Source organism: Harpia harpyja, chromosome 16 (assembly GCF_026419915.1).
Source record: "Harpia harpyja isolate bHarHar1 chromosome 16, bHarHar1 primary haplotype, whole genome shotgun sequence".
Taxonomy (NCBI): domain Eukaryota; kingdom Metazoa; phylum Chordata; class Aves; order Accipitriformes; family Accipitridae; genus Harpia; species Harpia harpyja.
In genome coordinates, this window is record NC_068955.1 from 23,648,831 (window position 1) to 23,671,701 (window position 22,871).

At 37.4% G+C, this 22,871-nt stretch overlaps 1 protein-coding gene across 5 annotated transcripts in view; it reads right to left on the reverse strand.

Annotated features, from left to right (window-relative positions):
• Positions 1-22,871, reverse strand: part of SYT9 (synaptotagmin 9) — a 73,426-nt gene that overhangs the window by 33,306 nt on the left and 17,249 nt on the right. For all 5 annotated transcript variants that reach the window (XM_052810472.1, XM_052810473.1, XM_052810471.1 and 2 more), the window contains exons 2-3: positions 6,666-7,017; positions 3,141-3,687 (exon numbers count right to left, since the gene is read on the reverse strand). In XM_052810472.1, coding sequence (XP_052666432.1) covers positions 3,141-3,687; positions 6,666-7,017 — 899 coding nt within the window. The remainder of the gene's footprint in view (positions 1-3,140; positions 3,688-6,665; positions 7,018-22,871) is intronic.

The window sequence follows — 22,871 nt, forward strand, 5'->3', positions numbered from 1 at the left end:
CGAACAAAAAACCCCACCCCAAACCCTGAATATGTTTGAGAGGCTACTAAACAAAACATACCAACTACTGAAACCCAGCCAAAAAAAAAAAGAGTATCATTTTTCTTGATGGGCCAGAAACCAGTGTAAACTGTCCGGTAGATATACAAACAGCTTATCTAGTTCATTTCATGTTCATCTGAAGTTGATCCACTTAATTATTTCTTACATTAAACAGCCCACTGCTGCTGTTTTCTGGTTAGAAAAAGTGTCAGTGTTACAGGAGAGGGATTTTATGCTCAGAGGACCTGGGGTTAGAAGAACAATCATTTTGATATTGGAGATTTGTGCTTGGAGGCAGATTGCTTTTGAGCGTGTAGAAAATTTTTGTGCTGACATGCGTCTACGTTATGAAAATTTTGAACTCTGAGATGGTAGCAGATGTTATAGTCCAAAGAACCCAAACTGTTGGTTTTAGACAAAAAAAATCTTCCAGTCTTATTAGAAAACAGAAGAAAGCACATGGCATAATAGGTCAATTTAATGGCATTGTTTGCAGTAAAGCTGACATTTCAGGCATAATCTGCAGTGCTCACTTGAAGTAGGCCATTTTGCTGGGCAGAGAAGGACTTGATACATTCTTTTATATTACTGTGTCAAATTGGATTAGAACATAATAAAATGGAGAATGTAAAATAAAGGCCTTTGGGATCGCTGGTTATGCAGTGTAATAAGATGCACAAGGAATTAAAATGAATGTACTGTTCAGAAGTATGACAAACTTGTCATGTGCAGTTGTGTGGACCTTCCCATTTTCTAGTACGTTTGCTTGGCTTATCCCTCCTGAGTTGCACTCTTTGTTGATCTACATCAAGTGAATTTCCTTCAGTAAGCTTGCCTAGCATTTGTCTGTTTTGTAATTATTATTATTTGAAACGATAAGATAAAATGATTGAAAACCTGCTGCAGTTGATACAGTTTCTGTCTGTAACCATGAACTGCTCAACAGTGCTCAAAACTTTGCTAAAATTTATTTCAGAGATTCACTAATACTGCCTGCTGGCCTGCTCTGGAGTACAGCCACAGGAGCATTCACTTCAGCAGCTTCACTGAGCAGCCTGTAGGATTCAGCTTCTGCTGTCAGTCTGGGAGATATCTAAGCTACACAGACAAGAGAATGTGCTGAAACTTGGTTTCTTAAATGATGCTTGGAGGGTTTCTCATAACTTTATGGAGTAAGTTCTAACCTTTGAAATTTTGGAAATGTTAATTAGTAAGCTGAGTACTCCACACTTTCATTTATCTGATACTCTTATCTCAGAACTCACATTAGCCAAAATTGGATTGTGTCTCCTATGTACCATGAGTCATTTGCTTTGAAAAGGTCTCTGTTAGCCGAAAACCCAATGACAAGTCTAGATGGCAGGTCATGTGTTCTGTTTGGATAAACAGGGTTACACTTCACACAGGAATGAATATTAGTAGGAATTAATAAATGACTCATGTTTCGGTCCTGAATTTAATTTCAGAGATCACAGAAAATCTGAATACAAACTATATGCTGCATCACTTTTGAAATTTGGAAGGGGAAGTGATTAAAAAGAAAATACCAGAGCCAATCTTTTGCTTAAGTTAAAGCATGGAAGAAGGACTAGTACATATCAAAGTAACTCCAGTGTGCATGTGCATTCAACTTTCAGTTAATTGTAAAACTGAAAAGTTGAGCTTGGGACACAATGCTGTACAAAGGCAGGCTTTCATTTGGAATGACTGTCATCTGCTCTGTCTTTCCCTTGTGGCTGAAGAGCAGTAACTTCTCATAGAAAAGCCAGGTTCATCCTTCTCTGACACTGAGCATCCATGCCCCTGCCTGTACCTTGAGTGAGGGAACTGCTAGTGCTGCTGCTGCAGTTCCGTTCTAGCGTGGAAAAGGATTGTGCAGTGGGTGCACAGCATGTTCCACACACGAATATGGAACACTGACTAAGAACACTGAGAAATCACCTTAGAACAAGAACAACATCAATTTTCAAAAAGAAATTCCGCCCCCCCCCCAAAGGATTTAATCAATTTGGTCTGTAATATGGGCATGCTACCAAATCACGGAGGTATAAGGTGAGGGTCTGAATTCACGAAAGTATTTGTCTCAGAACATCCTTTGCTTTTCAGTGGCTTCTTACACTGAGCTAAACATATGTTTAAATGCTTTCCTGAACTGAGGTCTCACAAACTTACACTTTGATCTTACTGTTAAAGATGTTTGGTTTATTTGGCTCTAAAATGTGCACTCTGTTTGAGTACGGTTTGACATAGCAAATGAAATAGTTACTGACTCTTGGCACTAGTACCTTCACCTTTGTGGATTTCTGTAATGTATCATTCTCACTGAAAGTCTGCTCTCCATAGGATGCGCGTGATTAATTTCTAATAGTATTACAAGGAGGTTGGCTCATGTTTTGAGAAGGAAGTTCTTTCTTTTCCAAAAGTATTTTTTGTGATTTTGTACCTAATCACTAATTGGATTCCTGCACAGAATCTGATACCAGAGACTTTGGGATAACAGAAATATAGACTTGCTTTATAAGTTTCCCATTTCACTATGTACCAAAGTGATGCCAAACAAAGAGTTACACCAATTCAGTGTGTTTCATTGCTTTCATGGAACAGCATTGTCTGAACTTCATTTGCCTGGATTATAGATGTGGTGTTATCTCACTTTATGAGAATATAGTCTTTTGAAGGACTGAAGATCACTAGGTAAGAAATCTTGAATCTGCAGTTCTGGCTGATTAGTATGCTGTAATTTATGTGGCAAATTATACAATACACAGAAAGACAGGCAAAATAAGAAAAGTAGTATTTCCTTAAGTAAATTTTAGATTAAGTAAGATTAAGAGAAAAAAATTGTCTAGCTTTCCTAACCTATCAGTAGGGCAATGACTAAACCCACTATGTCCTGCATAAGACATTCTTTAATATATCCAAAGAATAAGAAATGAGGACTGAAAATGTACTGTCAATTTCCTTGGATTAAGGTCAAAACTTCAGAGAGAATAGAGTATTTTCCTTCATAACTTTATCAGACAATTTCAGTTACAATCAGATTAAGGAAATAAAATCAGAAACAAAAAAATTTCAAAAAGAAGAATTATAATACTTACATTGGTGACATATTCAATATCCTTCCAAATATTACATTCCCTGGGAAAATCTGCCAAATCTAAAAAATTATCCACTATCACTTGGCCAATCAAGTCATGCCTGGAGAATCTGTCAAAGTCATACACAGAGAAATGGAGTTTCCTTGTGTTCAGATCATTGTATGGGACAGTAAATAAAAAAACTTCATCAAATACTGGATTTAGGGTCTTTCTGTGCACTTTAGTCTGGTGTTTTGTTTTCCTGTCAGGAAGCAGATATATCTTCACATATGGGTCTGAAGTTCCAGAGAAGTCCTTTGCTGGCAGGTTGATGGCCTTGTGTATCTTCACTATCAGCTGCTCTAAATCACAATCATATTTCAGAATAAAGTTCAGTTTTCCACATGCTTTGCTATTACTCCTCCGGCTATCGTCTGTGTCCACTGATCTTTGTTTATATAGCTCTGGCTTAATGCGGCCAATCCCCGTCAGTTGCTCCTGTTTCTGAACCTGCTGGATGTTGAAGTCGGGGTTGGAGAGGTTGAGCTGTCTTCGGATTGAATTATGCCTTAAGTGAAAATGAAAGAATTGAAACAGATTGTGTTGAAGATGATAAGAATCTGTGCACACACACTAAAGATCCTGTTCTCATTTGATGTATTTTTGTAATGTATGGTGGGGTCAGATTTTTAGTCACATAAAGTGATAAAGCATGATACCCAACAGTTGTGAGAGCTCACCTTCAGCATTACACTGCTAATATCACATAATTTTCTGTTGCTATGTCTCAAGCTAGTGGTACGCACTTTCCAAACCTGGCTGAAGAAAGTGACAAATGCAAATTCATGGCCACTGCAAATCCAAAGGATCTGCCTTATTGGCAAGGATAATGTGATATGATAAGAACTGTCGCTGTTCTTATCAGTTACCATTTTCAACTGAATCCTTTGGATTAATGCCTATGAAATGAGTAACACTATGTAAGTGGTAGCAGGATCTGGCCTATTATGCCAGCTGAGCTTGCTGATTTTTGGTTCTAAAGTAAAGCTGGACAAAGGAGGATAATTCCTGATATCTCTGCATTTTAATTACTTGTTGATCTCTACAACTACTACATTTACGAGTGAGCTGTTCTGGTCTGAAATGGTTTGTTGAGCACCCCAACAATTGTTTTGTTTTTTCTCTCATACCTGGTGTAATAAGCTCTGTGGTACTTTGGCTGAAAAGCTCCTTTAGTTTCATTACTCCGAGGAGAGAAAGTTGCTTTTAGCTTCGGTCCAGTGAAATTTATTACCTGGAGTCACTCAGGTATTGTGATTGAAATTTCCACTTCATGAGATGGTAAGAGAAATCAAATTTGCAAACCCTGTGAGGGTAGTGGGATGTGAAAGCTGGATTAGGTAAAATCCTAATCTTATATGAGTTGGATTCCACTTTGTTGTCCTATTCATACACAGCAATCATTCAGTGTATTGGAGTACCACGAGTTGTGGCTGAACATAGAAAGAGCATGTGGAAAATGCTAGCACAGGATTAGTCCAAAGCTATTTATGTTGAATGTAATCAGCAATAATTCCTCTGCTATCATTGTTCATTCATTCCTTCTAAATATGTGTTTATGCATGCTTGAAACAGGAACAGCCTCTTAAATACTATCCTAATTTTTTTCTCTTGTTGCATAATAAATACATTTTATAGCTATACATTAGTCATTTCCACGATAAAATATTATCAAGTCACAAAAAAAGATTTTTATTGTTCAACTCTTAAGCTCCTCATCGCAGTGGGAGGTGCAGAGTACCCTGGGGAGGAATAAAAAGGAGAGTACTGGAGAGATGGCTTAGCGAGGACTGTAGCAGGGGCAGGTGCCTGGTCTCTGTGGCCACACAGGAAAGCCCCAGCTGGCTACCCAGTTAGGCCAGAAAGCAGCAGAGACAAAGGTAAACAAACAAAGGATGCAGTCCAAGGAAGATGGGCCCCTCCTGCGCAGTGAAAGAGTCTTTTGGAGAAGACCTGGGCAAAAGTAAGGGGCAATGAAAGAGAGGAGTAAAGAGCAAAGCCTGTATCAGCAAATGGTATAGGGTAGGGGTGGGACCCGGACGAGTCATGCCCTTGTGGACGGAGAGCCAGCGTGACACCCGCCGGGGAGAGCCAGGCTGGGAACAGTTGCCAGAAGAAAGACCTGCAGAGATTCACAGGAGCGAAGACGTTGTCCATGCACGCAGGGTGCTGAGGCAAGTTCTTTTACAGATTGGGATTGCTGCTGCTTCTTGTGAGATGACTATGCTGTGGTGATACTGTGCATTTGTCATTTGATTAAGTATCAGAATTGCTGCCCCGTTGTAGCAGAGAAAGCCTGTAACTGACTCAATACTTTCACAATACCGAAGACACACGAGAGCTCTTGCTGTTAGATGTTGGATATGAAATCTTTTGTCGTTGATGAATCTCATGGCATGCTTATTTCCCAGCAGTTTGAAAACACAGAGGCACCAGCCCTGTACTGTACGTCTGCGCTATTAGCCCTTAGCTGGAATTCAACCTTGCGTGTGGTAGGGTGCAAGCTTCAGTATCCATAATTATAGCTTTGACTTCCCCACAGATTCCTACAACAATTTAAGCCGAAGCTATTCTTATGCTAATCTAAGGAGGAAGGGCACCTGGAGCTTTTGCTGCATAGTATTAATAATATTCTGGGGACTTCTCAAATTCTTTCTGAGACACGTTTTGGACAACTGGCAATTACTGAACTGGCTGCTAGCTGCTGTCATCTTACCCATGCTCAGGTGTGCCTGCAGGCAAACCTTGGCTAAACTTGCTCTCCCAGATGGCCAGAAAGGAGCCTAGCAAGAGCAACTGGGCTAGTGCTGTACCTTCTCCAGCTGAAGTGCATCTGCTTTGACTCAGAAATTTACTGTCTCTTCAAATGCTGATCCTTCTTCTTACTGTGTGAAATATAATCCTTTTATCACCTGCCCCTGCACACACTCCCACCCTCCCTCTTTCCTCTTCCCTCCTGTACTGGTTCTCCAGTTCCCCGGAGACATCACGGATTCTTGTTCAGTCACTTTTCCCCCCACGGTCATAATTGTGGCTAAAATCTATGATTTTTAATCCTATTTCTAACTCTTGCAAGTGCTTCATTAGCTTGCCCTACTTTTCTTCTTTGGCCGTTTTAAAAATCTTTGAGGAGATATTACTGAGTGTTCAGCATCAGCGCTAAGTGCAAATGAATATGCCTTACAAGCTAAATCTAGGCTGTTCTGGTGCTTTAAGAGACACACAGTGCTCTGTCTTGTCTAGCTTCTGGGGGAGAAGTACAAATGAGACAGTATTTGATAGACGAGTGGAATAGCATTGTGAACCTGTCCTTTTAACCTAAGAGGTTTGTGCACCTCGAAGAATAACTTTTGTGCATTTTTTTTTTAAAAGAATGTGGCAAGTAAATTATGCATTTTTAATGGATTACTGTACTGGATAATCAAGCTGTGCTCTTTTGACTGTTTCTGTATTCATTAATGTCAGAGAGAAATTGGGGTTACTGACCGAGCAGAAGAGGTTGGTTCAGTGATCTGACGATGCATTCGCACATTGTGTACGCAGTTCTCCTTCGTTCCCGCCTGAGCGTCTAACGGAATATCAGGGGAGGTGTGGCTGATCTTCATGGAGGACTCCGGATAGGCTGTAGGCTGACCCAGATAATCCTCACTGTAGTCATGGTCATTGGTCTCTGTATCTGTGTAGTTCAGTGATTCTTGTTTGTTGTCTTTGTTCCCAAACGGCAGACCACGCTCTCGCCAAGGGATCCAACAAAGCTTCCAGGATACGAACAGAGAGACACCAAACAGAGCAAGACCACAGGCTGTGACAACTAAGGAGAGCAAGCTTATTGAGATATCTGCAAACAAGAAAAACACATGCATGTCACATCTTTGTGTTCTTTGGAGCTCTGCATCTCCAAGGCATACAATATGTGAAGTAATCATCTCTGGATTGCAGATCTACAAAAATTAAATTCTGGTCCCTGCAACAGACATGTAATAGAAACACATTAAATGTTCTCTTCTCCTCCCCCCCCCCGCTCCCCCAAGAAAAAAAAATTAACCTTGTTTGGAATTCATTATAAGGCTTATCTTGACAGAACTTAGTTTATATTTTCCCTCCAAAAGCTGGGTGGGATGAAGGGTCATTCTAAGTAAGAAAAGGGCTGTTCATTTGTTCACCCAGCTTTCTACCGATGCAAGAGCAGTGCCTGCAGTACATTTTGTCTTCTATTTTCCTTTTATGTAGTGCACTTTCCTCCACCTCCTTTGCCAGCTCTTACTATCTTCTCTTCCAGAGGCTGTATTATACTTAAACACCATGAAAATATGCACACATGCATGTACACAACATGGATTATTTTAGTTACTCAAATGAAATATCTTGTTTCATTATTTTAATTCCCTTCTAATCTTAGACTCATTCGTATGTTTGCAAATTATTTTGGACTATCAATACATGGCTTGCTATTCATAATTTAGTTTAGGTACCAATATCTCTTTGAAGCTGAGATTTTTCTGGTTTTTAGCTCCGAAGGCTTTTTTTTTCTGTTTCCAAACTTCTGATATAAAAAGGAATGTGGAGATGAGTTTTCTGTTGTTTTTCCCCACATTCCTAGCATTATCCTACTCCATAAGCATATCAGCACAAATAAGTTACAACTGGGAGAGGCTTTCTCTCTGTTTTGCTTTGGTTTAAGTTGCACGTTGGGAAAATGACTCAGTGGAACAGCTGTTTTTATGGTTACAGTGTTTTTGAAATGAGTTTCTCTGTGGATTACATAACACATCATGCCCTAAACACAATTAGTAAGAATTCTATTTTACTGCCTCAAATTATAAACACAACCTGATCAAAGCAATTTTTCACACTACGTGTAGGTTCAGAATGTCAGGCTGCATCTCTCTAGCTAACAGCTAGCCTGAATTTTCAAAGGATGGCATGAGGTTGAAATGTACTGCTCCTACTAGGACAATTATTTAAGAAGGACAATTCAGATGAAACAGCCTCAGCCAATTTGAAAAAAAAAAAAAAAGAAAGAATATTTTTCAAAAAAGTGGAAAAGTCAATACCTTCTGCCCCTGCTGTGAGTCTCATTCTCACTAGCCAGACAGATTAAATTTCTGCAGAGGGGTGAGTGACACTACCATCAGTTTCACACAGGAGCTGTTCAGTTTGTTTTGCATGCTGAAAACCAATTTTAAACAATTTTAGCCAGCATGGCCCTTTCTGTCCTTCTTCCAGTCGCATGAAGACAAAGCTCATTAACAGTGGGGACAGCACAGCAGCTGTTTGGAATTATAGCAAAGAGTTTCGGAATGGAAATTAATTAAAGAAATTCCTCCCGTGCATAAAAGGCAATTTGGGAGAAAGCAGAATGGTGGTTCTTGATATTTTTGAAATATTTACTGGTAAACAAGCCTGGCAGTGGAGACAGAGCACAACCTCTCCATTTGATTAAAAAGCAGAGGAACTGGGATGCAGTAGTGAAAGAAGACCTTCAGAATAAAGCAATTTGTCTTGGATTCCCTGAAGGAGAAGGAAGATAAACATCAGAGGTCTGCAAAAATGTCACTTTTTCAAAGAACCGAATCAAGTAAATGGTCCAGCATTGAAAGAAATGAGAAATTGGGAGTTGTCAGAACAAGCCAGAAGATTACAAGGTGAGAACTGGAGACTGCCTAATGCCAAGGATGTGTGAAGGTGAGGAACAATTGGAAAGGTAGACCAACATTCCCCTACCTTGAGGATGGCTTCAGTAGAGGACAGAGTCATCTAGAGAACTGACATTGTAAGAAAAAATACATGAGTGTAATACAAACTACTTTTCACTTGGAGAGTTTGAAGGGCTTTACCTCTGCATTTAACAGCATAACATTGAGAACCCTTATCTCACAGCTTACTTTCAGAGAAGCTGGGTAATAAACAGTTCAGGTAAGTTGCCAAGTCGCAGAATAAGAAGGGATTATTTTTCATTATCTTGGTTTTACTTCTTTCTCACTCCTTAGGAACCATTTTTGTGTGAAATTTTTGTTTCTGTGGGTGGAAGAGGGACAATCGTGTATCTGTCTTCTATGAAAGACAGTGGGGCTAAAGGGCAGTGTTCTAAACTGTTACCTTTTAATGGACATTAATTTTCATATACTGCACACCTGGCTGGCAATTTTCAGCAACTGAGCAAGGCCAGTGTGAATAGCTGGGTTGAGTGCAGTCCCAAGCAAAGAGATTTTTGGCTGCATCCCGGAGCTGCTTTTACGTTAGCCATTTGTACTGTTACATACTGTATTTTCTGTACAGTTGTTACTGCATCTTTCCAGATGTCTCAGTTTTTCTAAGCCTATTTGTCTGTATTCCCATTTGGTAGCAGTACACATCTGATGCCAGTGATGTTCTCTGCTTTGTAATGAGAGCAGGGTCAGTCTTTACCTGTTTCTCCTTACAAAAACCAGAGATCTGCAGCACAGAAAGTGTTCCTCAAAAATCCAGCTACTTCTCAATTCACTCTGCTTTCACAAGAACTAGAGCAATGTGTTTTCCAGAGCAGTATCTGATCTAAGTCTACACTGCAACTGTGAACCAAAGTGCAGGCAAGCACTATAGGCAAGGCTGAGCAGTTTACAGGCAGGCATGGGCTTTGGGAGCAGTGAGGAAAGGTGCTCACTATTTCAGAAGGAAGTTTTTTTCAGTAGCACTGCAACATATAAATTCAGTGTGCATGTTTTGCCGTGTTTTTGATGGTCATCTGTGCTCACTGTTAGCATTTGGCCAGTTCCATTAGTGGCTCACTAAAATACCTACTCTCTGTACCTACTCTGCATTGATAGGAGCTCTTGATGCTCTGCAATGGAGAATCTCGTGAACAGAAGGCAGGCCCCTGTGCCACAGGTACTTGCATCGATCTCTTTCCTGGTGCAACCACGAAGCCAGCCAAGTGTCTTGAGGTGTTGATATGAATACAAGTCAAAATTTCGTAACTATAGCTTCTTGATCATGGCTGCAGAGTGACCTGAGCTCCCAAATTCCAGCAGGTCAGAATACCTGGACAATATTATGTGTTGATAATGGGTAGTTTGTTCCATAGAAAGTAAGCCCAAATTTTTTGTTAAAAATATGTTCTTTTAAAATGGGTTAAAGGAACCAATCAATGCAATTGCATATACAAACAGTTAATTTTTGTAAGCACAGCCTCTGCAATGTGCTTTCATATACCAGTAGAGGCAGCCTTTTGATAGACAGAAAATAAGAAGACAGATCTTACGGGTGGCCCCAGATTAAACACTCTTAAGACTAGAGAGCTTCATCTAATTTTTTGCCTAGTAAGACTGTAACTTCATTGTTAGAGGACTTGGAAGACACTGCCATTATTTCCATGCAGTTGTAATAACTCAGGTACTCAGCTGTGGTTTGCAGTAAGGCCACAGACACTTAGGTTCTCTGAATATCTTGCTCATGGCATGTCTTTAAGATATTCTGATGTACTAATCAATTTTTGACCAGGTTTTCATGTTTGACTCCTTTTTAATCTACTGACTTTCAATTTCTTATTAATCTCCTATACTTATCAGCATAGTTAGTGCATTTGTTCATTTTTTGGTAGCAATCACAAGGTTAAAAACAATGCAGAAATAGCAAGTCAAATAATAGAATTTTCTACCTATGGATCACATCATCAGTTATTATAACAGACTGGAGAGATGAGCATGGCCTTTGTCTCTGGGACAGATTTTATTACAATCAGTTTTATGACAGCTTTATCAAAAAGACCTAGTTTGGTTATTGAGTCATTGTTGGATCTTTTTTAAATTTTTTACATTTTAAAGTAGACCTGTTACACAAAAAAGAAAAATCCCACTCTTTATGTCAAGAGAATGTATGATAGGAATATAAATTCTCTTGTCTTCAGATTACCCTGTTAAACAGAATCACAGAATCATTGGGGAAGGGACCCTCCAGATCATCTAGTTCAACACCCTGCTCAAGCAAGATCACCTAAAGCAGGCTGCCCAGGACCATGCCCAGACAAAATCTCTCCAAAGATGGAAACTCCACAGCCTCTGTGGGCAACCTATTCCAAAGTCTGACGACCCTCAAACAGGCTAATAATGTAATTTTATTTTGGTAGGGATAAGATAGTAAGTGGGTAACATTTTTTTAGATCACAATACAAAAATATCAATGAAGCTCTAAGATATAGCTACACTTTGTAGATTATCTAGTAAAAAAAAAAAAATTATGCCTCTATTTATATTGCGCAGGTTTTTAGTACAGATCTACTGAACATAAGCTTTTCTATTGACTTTGAATGAAATCATAGATTGTTCCAAAAGAATTTTAGGTAGTGTTGAATTTATATATACATACTGCATGCTTCTTGTTCGGTATTGGAGGTTGTACGACCAAAGGTAAATATAATGATTCCATTCAAATTCTGACAGTACAAAACTGCAGGCCTGTGCCTTGTTTTTTCTGGCACAAATGGTTGTGCCATACCCTCTAAAACTCTGATGTTGAAAAAACTTACGAAAAATTTAGACATGTGAAATACATAAATAATAGTGGTGGTTTTGACTGTTCATATGTGAAACAAGGAATGAAATAAATGTTTTTCCTTCTTGTGTTTATTAAGTTACCATTTGGATTGCTAAATATTATACAAAATCCAATATCTAAGTTAGCCAACAACGGGAGAGATCAATACCTAATGCAGATCAATGCATGTGTCCAGATATGCAATTGGAGTTACAGAGTCAAAAGGCACAAACTAAACTATTTGGATTCACCTGACTCCAAAAGACGCAAATAAGAACAAACATATGAAGAGGAAAAAACTACCAGGGATTTCTGATCAACCAGGCTTAGACAGGACATTCAATTAAAAGAATTGCTGATCATTAATGTAATTGTTTGGGTAATGAAGTTGTTGGTTGCCTGGATGTGATTGGTGTTCTATCAAATGAACTCCTTTCCCAACAAACTGGCTGTAATCTGGTTTAACTTGAAGATGAAAGAGTTTTACCAGAAATCCTAACTGGGAGAGTTCTTTTAACAAGTTCTTATTGAAATAAAACAAGCTTTCTTCTCTATGCTCATCTACCTTTCTATTAAAATGAGTATTCAGATATTCCAGCATTATTGTAATACACACATTAATTTATTAGGTGAAGTTTGGCTAGCAAGAAGTGAAAAAAATTTTAGCAATTTAAAATCTTGCAATAGAAGTAATCTTTTCTGATTTAAAACCCAACAAATTTCGAAAGGCATTCGGTTAAAATGGTAAAATTAACTTGTTCTGAATAATCATGTTACTAATCTTTAGGATATATTGGGACAGATCACTCAATCTGTGAACATGATTGTGTCCAAATTCAATGGTAATTTCAAGCTGTTACTTCCTGAGAAAAAAAAGTTCCTCCTTTCATTAAGTTTTTGTTGCTTTTGGGGAGATTTTAAGGAATGGGAAGTGGTTAGACATCTAACTTCTTGAAAAACAATGGAAACATCAGTGCCTATTGTTTAAATCCTACCTGTGCTTTTGAAAAATCTAAATTGTCTTTCTTTCATGCAAATACATCTACTGAGGGTTAGCCATAATTCAGCTCTACTGTAAGAGCAACTTTTTTTTTTTTTTAAACCTAGAAGTCTAAGACCCTAACTTTTCCAGAGGAGATGTGCTGTTAGGATGAAGTACCTGAAGTACTTACTGAAGCAGTTTTAACCTAATATTGCAGTGTAGTTTCATTTGTGCCTCACAAGTTTTTCTTAATTAACATAGCTGGCGCCTGTTCAGGATGAAAGGTGTCTCTTTGCAAAGACTCCTGAGACAAAGGAATAATTCTCAGCTAATATATTCTTCTCTGAAATATTCCTGAACACAGTTAATTATCGTTAACACTGTGTTTAGAAACTTTCTGGAAAATTCTTTAAAGTAAGGCAGCTGAAAACCAAGGGGGTGAATCTCAGATTATATTAATTTTATTACACATACATACTCCAAGTCTTATCTGTCTGACCCTGAAATTTATGAATGTGGACCAACAAAACAGGCCTAAGTGAGATCAGTGACAGGGTTTCATATAGTAATAACATTTTCCATGATCTAAAAATGTATTTGTAACTGGGCTTTACCAGTATTTGAGGCTGTCATTAGCTTTTAGATACTTTTTTTTTCAAGTTATGTGTTCTACATCTCATAGGTAGGCCTTAGGGTATCTAAAGCTCTTGTGTTGGTTAAGACACTGTTCTAATTCTCTGAGTGTCTTGCATATGTTTTTATTTACAAATTTCAGTTTATCAGTGTATGCTTTCTCTTCATCTGCTTTGCTTGGGTTACAAATTTGTGTAACGTTTTTTCCAGGTATTGCTTAAAATTAACTAAGTTTCATAAATGAACTAGATCAATGAAATATAATCCTAAGACTTCACCAAGGTAATTATTAATTAGTTTAAATGTACATAAATTCCACAGCACAATTTCGATATGAAATCAGAATTACTAAATGGCCATACAAAATACTCACAACAAAAAGTGCATGAGCAATAGAGGTTTGTTTACTCAGAGTATTTTTCCAGCAGCAATTGCAGCGATATAATTCAAAACTGACACAAGATTGACATAATAGTTTATTGGTAAGATCACAAAATTAGAGCTTTAAGCAAAAAAAAAAAAAATTAAAGCAAATTGTTCATGGACATTGATAAACAGGAAAAAAGGACTCAAAAGATAGCAAAATAGTCTTTCTTATTTTGTATCAGATTTTAGTTTTGCTTATTAAGAAGGAAAGTTGTGTAAGCAAAATGTTTTGTTTGTAATACAGGTAAGGTGACTTCATATTGAGAGAGTCTATTAACTGCAATCAAAATTGTATGTAAGCACAACACTCGAAAGTATACTTGCTGAAGAAAACCGATCAGTCTCTATGCTAAAGCTTAACATCTGTAACCCAGTAAGTTAAACTTGTTATAAGAATTTCCTCGTTTGCACATCTATTTCCTCTTAATATATTTAGTCTGCATTAATGCACATTTCCTGACAACTTAGCTGACGTAATATTCTGCTACAGTTTGTAAGTGACAAAAAATGTCTTTACTAATCAGAGAGCCGACTGAATGAGCTTTAAGTGATTCTTAAAGACACAGTTGAGAGGAGTCATATGTTCAAGGGCTTGCATTTTTCCTTCTGACATCTTGCAGTAGTATCTACTGACAAAGAATTATGTCGTTCCTCTTGTGAAAACTCAAGCTTCTGTTTCACAAGCAACATGGATACAAACAAAGCATAGCAGAAAATAAAATTTGTCATGACTGCATATACACAACTTTAATAAGATTTATCCAGGTTCCCAGGCCGTAGACTTGGTTCTTTTTTGTTATTACCACACTCTCTTTGAATACAAACTTTGCACAACTGATAACATATGCAAAATTACTGTATACAGTTGGTCTTCTAATATCCAGTGAAAAATAGTATAATCTGGAAAAAATGCATAAATAATAATATAACAGAAGAACCAGTTTTAAAGATAACATGCCAGATTGTCAAGTACTCTATGTGTAACATGACATGGAGATGGCTTAAATGGCTCTATTTCATCCTGTTAGGCAGAATCAGTTAGGGTGCTACATTTGCAGGACAGGAACTGTAGCTGGAGCAAATGAATATGAATATTCTAAAAGCATTTGGCATTGTTAGCTTGTTAGCTAAAGGGAGAAGCTGGTGATCTGCTGAGTGGGAAAGACATTTTTGGAGTATACGTTTATACTGCAAATTCATACGACCATCAGGCCTGTTAGGTCCTTCGTGCTACAAAAACTGAGTAGCTGTGCTTTTTAAGAGTTACAGTTCCCATGACTGTAGTCAAGAGCTGTAATGCATATTTCCACCCACTCGCTTTCTCTGCTACTTCTTGGGATATGTTAAATAGAATCAGATTAATTATTTGCTTGGAATAAATAATATGATATAGTCAGACTTTTCTTTTTCTTGTAGGATCATTCACAAGGTGAACTGAGTTGCTAATTAATAATTTGCAAATGTTTATCTTGGTTTTTTTAGGGGATGAAAAACAGTAGTTCATAGCGTTATTGAAGAATTTAACTTCTCATCGAGTTGTAGAAAGTGACTAGTCACTTTTGGCAAATACCATATATGTTCCCTCACTGGCAGAATGAAAGGTTTTAACAGAGAAATGAATGATGAAGAATGAATAAAGAACAACCATGCTTTCTAGTAGAAATTTTTGGACAAATTGTGTGTGTTAACAAGTATGCAACTTTCAAGATTTGTGAACATTTTCATGAATAAGCCATCAGAGCACACATTAATCTTGAATGTTATGACCCTATGAATAATAATGAAGAGAAATTGCCATTTATTTCTTCAATATACAGCCAGTAGCAGGAAGTCCCCAGGTTATGAAGAGGAGCAAACAGCTTATTTGAACCGTGCCAATAAGCTTTAAACTCCATTATAGTCCTTGAAAGCCCAGTAAGTTGCAATAAATAGTAAAGAAGCATTTGAGAGCACTAAAAGAAATGAGAAGCATTTCATTTCCCACTTGTATGTATCTGTACAATAATTTTTGTACCAAAGTGCTCAAAAGAATAGTTACAGAGATATGTTATAAAAAAACAATAACAAAGTGGCAACATTTTCTACAAATTTTTAACAAAATCATTTTAATTTTGATCCCCTTTAGGGCACAATCTTTCCTGGGGAAAAACAACAAAAAAGTACTTACCCAAATGCTTCATTGAATGACTTTCTTTTGGTGGGAAAAATCTGTGGAATTAAATGACTTTAAAGGACCGTGGGAGATGTGGACAGACCACTAAAGTGTTTAAAGGAGGTTTAGCAAAATTTAAGTTTCACATTAACATCTAAAGACATGTATATGTAAATATGTATACAAACACATCTATAATGTGATGAATATGATGTAATATGATGAAAAAATATTTTCACAGAACTAGCCATAATGATTAATAGGAATTGCATTGCTCATATAGTTCTAGAACAAATCTACAGAACATATTTTTCTTTCAATTTTCCATTTTCTTTTCTATTGGAAGCACTGAATTTCATCTACCAGTTGGCTATTTGTCCCTTTAATTTTCTTAAGCCCAGTAGAAACCATTAGCCTTTCTAATTTTGAATAACCTAAAAAAAATTATCTATTTTTGAACCTTACTTTCTTCATTTTGTTTTTTTAGGAAATAAGTATGTAAGAAATAAGAAGAGTATTACTCTTCTGGGCAATTTATGTGGAATAAAAGTGCAAGCCTCTCTTTAAAGTCAGATTGCTTGGAATGGAAATGAGGTCAATTATTTCATTAGCTTGCTTTTCAGAATCAAATACTCTAAGCCTATATTATGGGAGTTTGGCACATCACAGTGGTTCAATATTTACCATCCTTCCTTTACATTTAAGGAAGAGCCAAAATTCATTTGCTTCCTGTATACTGGCAGATCATAAAAAGTTTGCCGCAAGTGTTGAAACCTCACAAGGGACTTCAGGAAAGTTGCCTGCATAGACTGATGTGGATAAAGAGGAAATTTATTACTTATCTTGACCTTCATGAAGCTAATGAGATGTTTATATCTGTTTTTCAGTTTGCCTGGTCTTTACTTTTTTTTTCCTGAATGACTGCACTCTCAGCCCTACATAATATCTAGACTAGAAAGATAGTTTACAATATTCTTAAACTGCTCTGGTTAGGACTTCTTCATACTAACTGATTGTCCTCGACCTGTTACACATTATTCTTCCTGAAAAGTAAACTATCATAAACCACTAGCATCTTAAACTGATTAAATAGCCTCATTTTTCCTTTAGGAGGGAGCTGTTGGCATAAGGAGAAATAAAGACAGCTTTGAAAGTATTTATCCTTCCCAGATGAGGAGCCAGATGCAGTGTAATGCTCACATTGACTTTTTTTTTAAAGTATTTCAGAAAATCAGCCGTGGTGAATGTATTATCTATCTGCTGCCATTTTATAAAATGAAGCTTTTTGGTCTGATCCATATGTATTAGGGTGTAATGGAAGTCTTACTGACAGGGACGTTTACTACTAGGAAAGATAATGAATTAGTAATTTACAATCAGATCAAGTTTACTATGAATTTACTGTTAGAAAAAAAAAATATGGACTGTACTTCTTTCCCATTCACACTCCTCTTCATCTCCAGAGAGCAAAAGAAATGAGTTCAAGGCTTCTACAGACTTAGGAGTGGGTGGGTAATTCTGGAAATCCTGTCTGTCTAAAATACTGTCTAAGAGAAAATTGTAGAACAGATACGAAAACAGAAACATTGGGAGCAGAAATTCAAGAGAAATCTAAAGTGAAACAGCTTAAAAATGTAACAGCTAAAGAACAGAATTGAGAAACAGATTTGGTAAAAAATTATCGTTCAGACTGCTCTTCTGCTTCTTCATTCCTAGAAAATGTTTACTTTAAAGCTGAGATGCTCTTGGAAGCCTTCCTAATTTTGGCAAATCCAAATACAAAGGAGAACTTCAACTTGCTTATTTTTGCAAAGCATATCCTAAATAACGTATGCCTTGAGTAAGGATTGAACATATCTGGATTTCTGCTTTCCTGGGTGTAATTGTACAGTCGTGCAAGACACTCCTTATATTAAAAGGAATCTGTAAAAAGAACTAGTAGCAACAACTCTTTGAAGTTTTCTTATGAACTACACAATTTCATGTTGTACTTAGTTGTGAACGTAAAATTGAAACTGGACAGCCTGAGGAGTTCTTCTTGTATTTAACTACTGTTATGGAGAGGAAAGCTGATATACTCTAATTATGACCAACAAAGCAAATACTAAACACCGTGTAGTAGTGACAGATGCCCACCCATCCCAGATTAACAAACCTACCCTGATCAATATTTGTTACCAAGAAGAAAGCAGTAGAGTCTTATCCTGTTGTTGCAGTGAGTGTACCCAAATTGCGCACTGGGTTACAGAAATGATTGCACTGAAGTTTGGATATTGAGAAGGATGGTAATAATCTTCATGCCCAACAGTTACTTTCTGAGGCTTGTCAGTATTCTTACTCCACATCATGCAGGAGGCATCCAAATATGCGGCTTTCTCACTGAGTAGCAAACTGGCAGGCAGCTTGCTGTCCTATAGTTGACCGCAAATAGGGACAAATTCAGGGGTTTACTCTCTACAGCTGCTGATCTAAGCACTTTTATTGAGCTACAACAGATTAAAAAAAGAAAAAAATCAAGAAGATAATAAATCAGAACCGTGCATTTTTAGCATCAGTGAAGTAACTGTGGGATTGCTACTCTCCAAAACCTAGATGTCAGAGTTTATAGATGTGATGCGAACTGTTGTCAGTGACTGGTGAAGATTAATGTATTAATGTGCCCTTACATTCCTTGAGTAAAATTGGGCAGAGTTATACCTGGAGAAACGTGGCCCTACCACATGGTCAAAGGGGCATGCTCAACAGACCAGTTACTGTGAAAGGTCAGGAGTTTCTGAGAACCTGATGGATTCACAGGGAAAACAAATCTTTAGGAGAGAGGTGGGGGACAAGGGATGAAGATGAAGGCTTGATATAACCCTCTGTGCCGTTAACTTCTAAATTTGCCAATCCCTCTTGTACCTTTCTGTCAACAATACCCCTAGCTGTGTACTAGAGAAACAATCAGATTATAATAAAATATAAATGCCAAAGAACAGTATCAATAGCTAGTTCATTAAGGCTAGAAATTCTGGCAACTGTCAAGATTAAGATGTTTCCGCTTTTATGGAAAACAGCTTATTTTTGCCCTTACACCTATGTGTAAAAACAGAGACATTTTCTAACAAACACAATCCTTCAGAAAGGCCTGCTGAATCAGAAGTTAATTTGTTTTTCATTCATCTTAACATAGAGGTCAAGATACTAACACTTCAGCATTTCAGGGTTTTAAGGCTGATAGTAACTTAACTGAATACATTAGCTTTGCATCTGTCTGGAGGTTTCAAAAGCTGCAAGGGGCTTCATGGTGCATTTTGCACCTAAGAAAAGCAGGAAGTGTTTTTATTTTAGATGTTTAAGAAACACCGTGAGCCTTTTTGCACAAATAAGGCAACATCCACTTGCGAGCACCAGAGACTCTAAGGTCAGTGGAAGGATCAGAAGCTCTTATATTTCATACAAGGAGTCATTTATAGCAATGACTCCCTGTTGAACCCTATTTACCAGTGTCAACCACTGTGAAGAAGTGCGTTACTTCAATGCATCTAAAAATGTTCAGCAATTAAAAATTAACAGTTAATACTTTAAAAGTGTCCTGAAGATTTTGATCTACTTCCCTCAACGATCATGAACAGAAGCAGTTCATACACTCCGTTTTTCAAACATTGCAGACTCAGGCAGATGGCTCCACACCGATTTACCTTGTTTTGTGTGTTCCAAGGTTTCTCCTTTGCTTTCTGTTCTTTTCCCTCACTCCATACCTCCCCTCCAATACACACACTCACACACGTACATCCCAAGTCTAAGATATATCAGCGTGGGTAGAAAGCTAAGATCCTGAAGTATATATTAAATTCATAGAAAGTGACCACTGACATAAGCTTAATAAATGATGTTGCCTCTAGGGCTTTGGTGTTTGAAAAAATTACTAAGTTCCGATGAGTAAAATAGATATTGAGGGGCACGACTCCTCCCAGATCTGTAAGGCTGGAGCCACAGTTTACTGTAGGGACCTCGCTCCATTTTGACTGAGTTTTGATGAGTTGTATGAGAAAGCACTGCAAAATGCAAGCTTCCCTCCTTGATCATACAGGTACTGAGTCACCATCCCTGGGGGTATTTAAAAGACGTGTAGACATGGCGCTTAGGGACATGGTTTAGTGGTGGACTTGGCAGTGTGAGGTTTATGGTTGGACTTGATGATCTCAAAGGTCTTTTCCAACCTAAATGATTCTATGAAAAAGCCATCAGTTGATGACTTATCACAGTGACCTCAGAATTACAAAAATAAATCCTCTGTGCACCTATGATACCCTGATTTTTACTACCAACTAGATACAGGCTTAGTGTGTGCCCAGGAGCATAACTTTTCAGGAGTGATTAAGATAAGGGGTCATCTGACACCTTTCTTGTCAAAGTCTTCAGACTACCTCTCATGCATGATGTATTCATCATTACTGTCCATTGACTAACAGTATGCCTCCTGCCCTCTTGGATGATGACAAGAAGGTCATATGAATGGGAAAAAAAATGCAAATCCAGATTTTTAAGAGAAAGATGTAATGTAAAAGATTTTTAAGAGAAATATGTAATGTAAAACATTAAGAGAAATTTGCAAGCTACCTTTTTTCAGATTTTGTCTTTATTTAACAGCTTAGTGACCTCTGCTACATATCTGAGAAATAAATGACAGCCTTCTGTCCTTATTTAACTAATTGGTTATGTTGCCACTGTTGATAGGATGAGTAATTTTTTTTTTTTTTTTAAATCAAGGTTTATTCAGGAAAGCGACTAGAAAGCATTAAAATTTTGCATGTGTTCTCTCCGAGTGTCTGGACATACACAGTTAAAACCATTGGGAGTAAATCTGGATCTGACAAATGTTAATGGAATGTAAACAGGGCAACAAATGTGTTCAGAAACCCTAATGGATATTTGAAGAATTGTTTATAGTGTTTTTCTATCCACATTACCAAGTAGCTTTGGAACAAAGCTGTTAAATTATCACAAAGATTAACCTGTTTATCACTAAGTAGGTTTTTCCCTCCTTTTATACATGTCAAAGTTATTTAAATGCCTTTTTACAAATAGGCAACAGAAAGCAAGATGGAACACAGTTGCTCAAGGTGAAATTGGGTAAATCAGTTGAAAAGTTAAAAAAGGAACCCGGATCTTCTCACTTCTAATTTTGAGTCTAGCAACTTTCCAGATGCTTCTAGTGAAACAGCACGCAACTAAATAGAAGGGATGCAGAGAGTTTAATAAGCATTGCTTAGCACACAAGCAAGACTTTGACCACTAAACAGATGGTATGGCTTTTTCAAATAATCTAGTTATAAATGAGTTAATTAAATAATTGAGTTCTGAGAAAGCTGTCATCTCTCCAAATGCACCTGCTTTCTGTGAGACAGTAGGCATATTGCCAATACATAAAGTACCAACTGATACAACGAACAGACATTTGCAGAAAGAAAGTGGAACAGACAACTGAAAAGTCATGTCACCATACTCTGCAGCATAAAGGGACTGCTAAGCATCAATTCTTAGGTTGTAAACTGGAAGAATTTGGTTTTTTTCAGAGTAGATCCCAGGAAGCCTGAAATACCACAAAAAGCAATTACAATCAACATCTGTAATAAAAAAATGAAACATAGGTTTTGATAAATGTAACAATGCTGGAAGATCTAAGCAGAAAATCCAAGCAATGGTATTTATGTACAATCCTAAACGATTCCTACAGTAAAGATTTGTAGTAGTCTTCTATACCCCATGTAATATACCACATCTTCTTTTGGTATATACATGTACATGTAATTGCCATCACAGTTAACAGCCTCTTTTAACTTGGAATTCTGCAGATTTCAGTCTTGCTATGCTTTCTTCTAAAGCAAACTCTGCAGTATTTCTTTTATAATCTTTTATTATCAAAACACTATTTTACATATATAAGAACTTTAATCAGATAATTAATTGAATGGAGAAAAGCAAAATAATTAACTGGATTAAAAGTAAGCTCTAAAATAGTTTGAACGTGCTGGCAATCAGTCCATGACATTTAGGCTTGCCTTTCCACTTGCAGTAGGTAAAAAAAGATTCAAATCAAATAGTCTCTGTTTTCATCCTGCATTCTGATAGAACGTATTTCTAATATTTTAGATGTACAATTATTATCATTATTTGTCACAGCCAGACTCTTGGAGATTTTGTGCTTGCAGCAAGTAGAATCTACACTCTCATTCTACTGGATTTGCATTTTCTTTAATTAAGTTAATTTAGCTAGATCTGTATCTTATCTCCTGAAATTATTTTCTCCAGAAAAATTAGAACAGCTAGTTTCTTAATATGAGAAACTAAAGAGTATCTTCTGCTTTAACAAGGACAGCAAGGAAACTTATGATTAGCTGTTCTTCAACAATCCACTATGAAATGAAAAGAGCAGGTGCTGTCAGTCTAAACTTGAAAAACAGACCTGTGCTCCAACATCCAAACCCTGGGTGGTATCAGCAGACAATGTAGCTCTCCATTCCTGCAATGGAGAATTTTGCAGATTCCTGCCCTTTCTCTGTACAAAGCGCTTCACTATTTTTGCTGTCCTAGACTGCTTCTTGGCAAAGCTGTTTCTTTTGTTGAGGTTTCTGGACAGTTCACGCGAATTCTGGAGCTTTGGCTGTTTAAATAGAAAATATTGCCAGGCTAAACTGGCAGATGAATTCGTGTGAGCAATTCAGTGCTTCTTCCACCTTGTAACCCAGACTATGTGGAGGAGATATATTCCTTTCAAGAATTACTGTACAGTTCCACATGCAGAAAACAGTTGCCCTGTCTTACAGACAGCACAACAATTTGTTTCAGCATCTTTAGCTGGAGTCTTCCTGAATAACACAGGCTGTGTCCACGTTAGTGATTTAGCATTGGAGGAGGGAGGGGGAAGGATTCTTTTTGCTGCAGCTTTGCCTTCTATCTCTGCTTGGAGCCTGGCGGTACTCACCTGAGTGAGACCCACCACTGG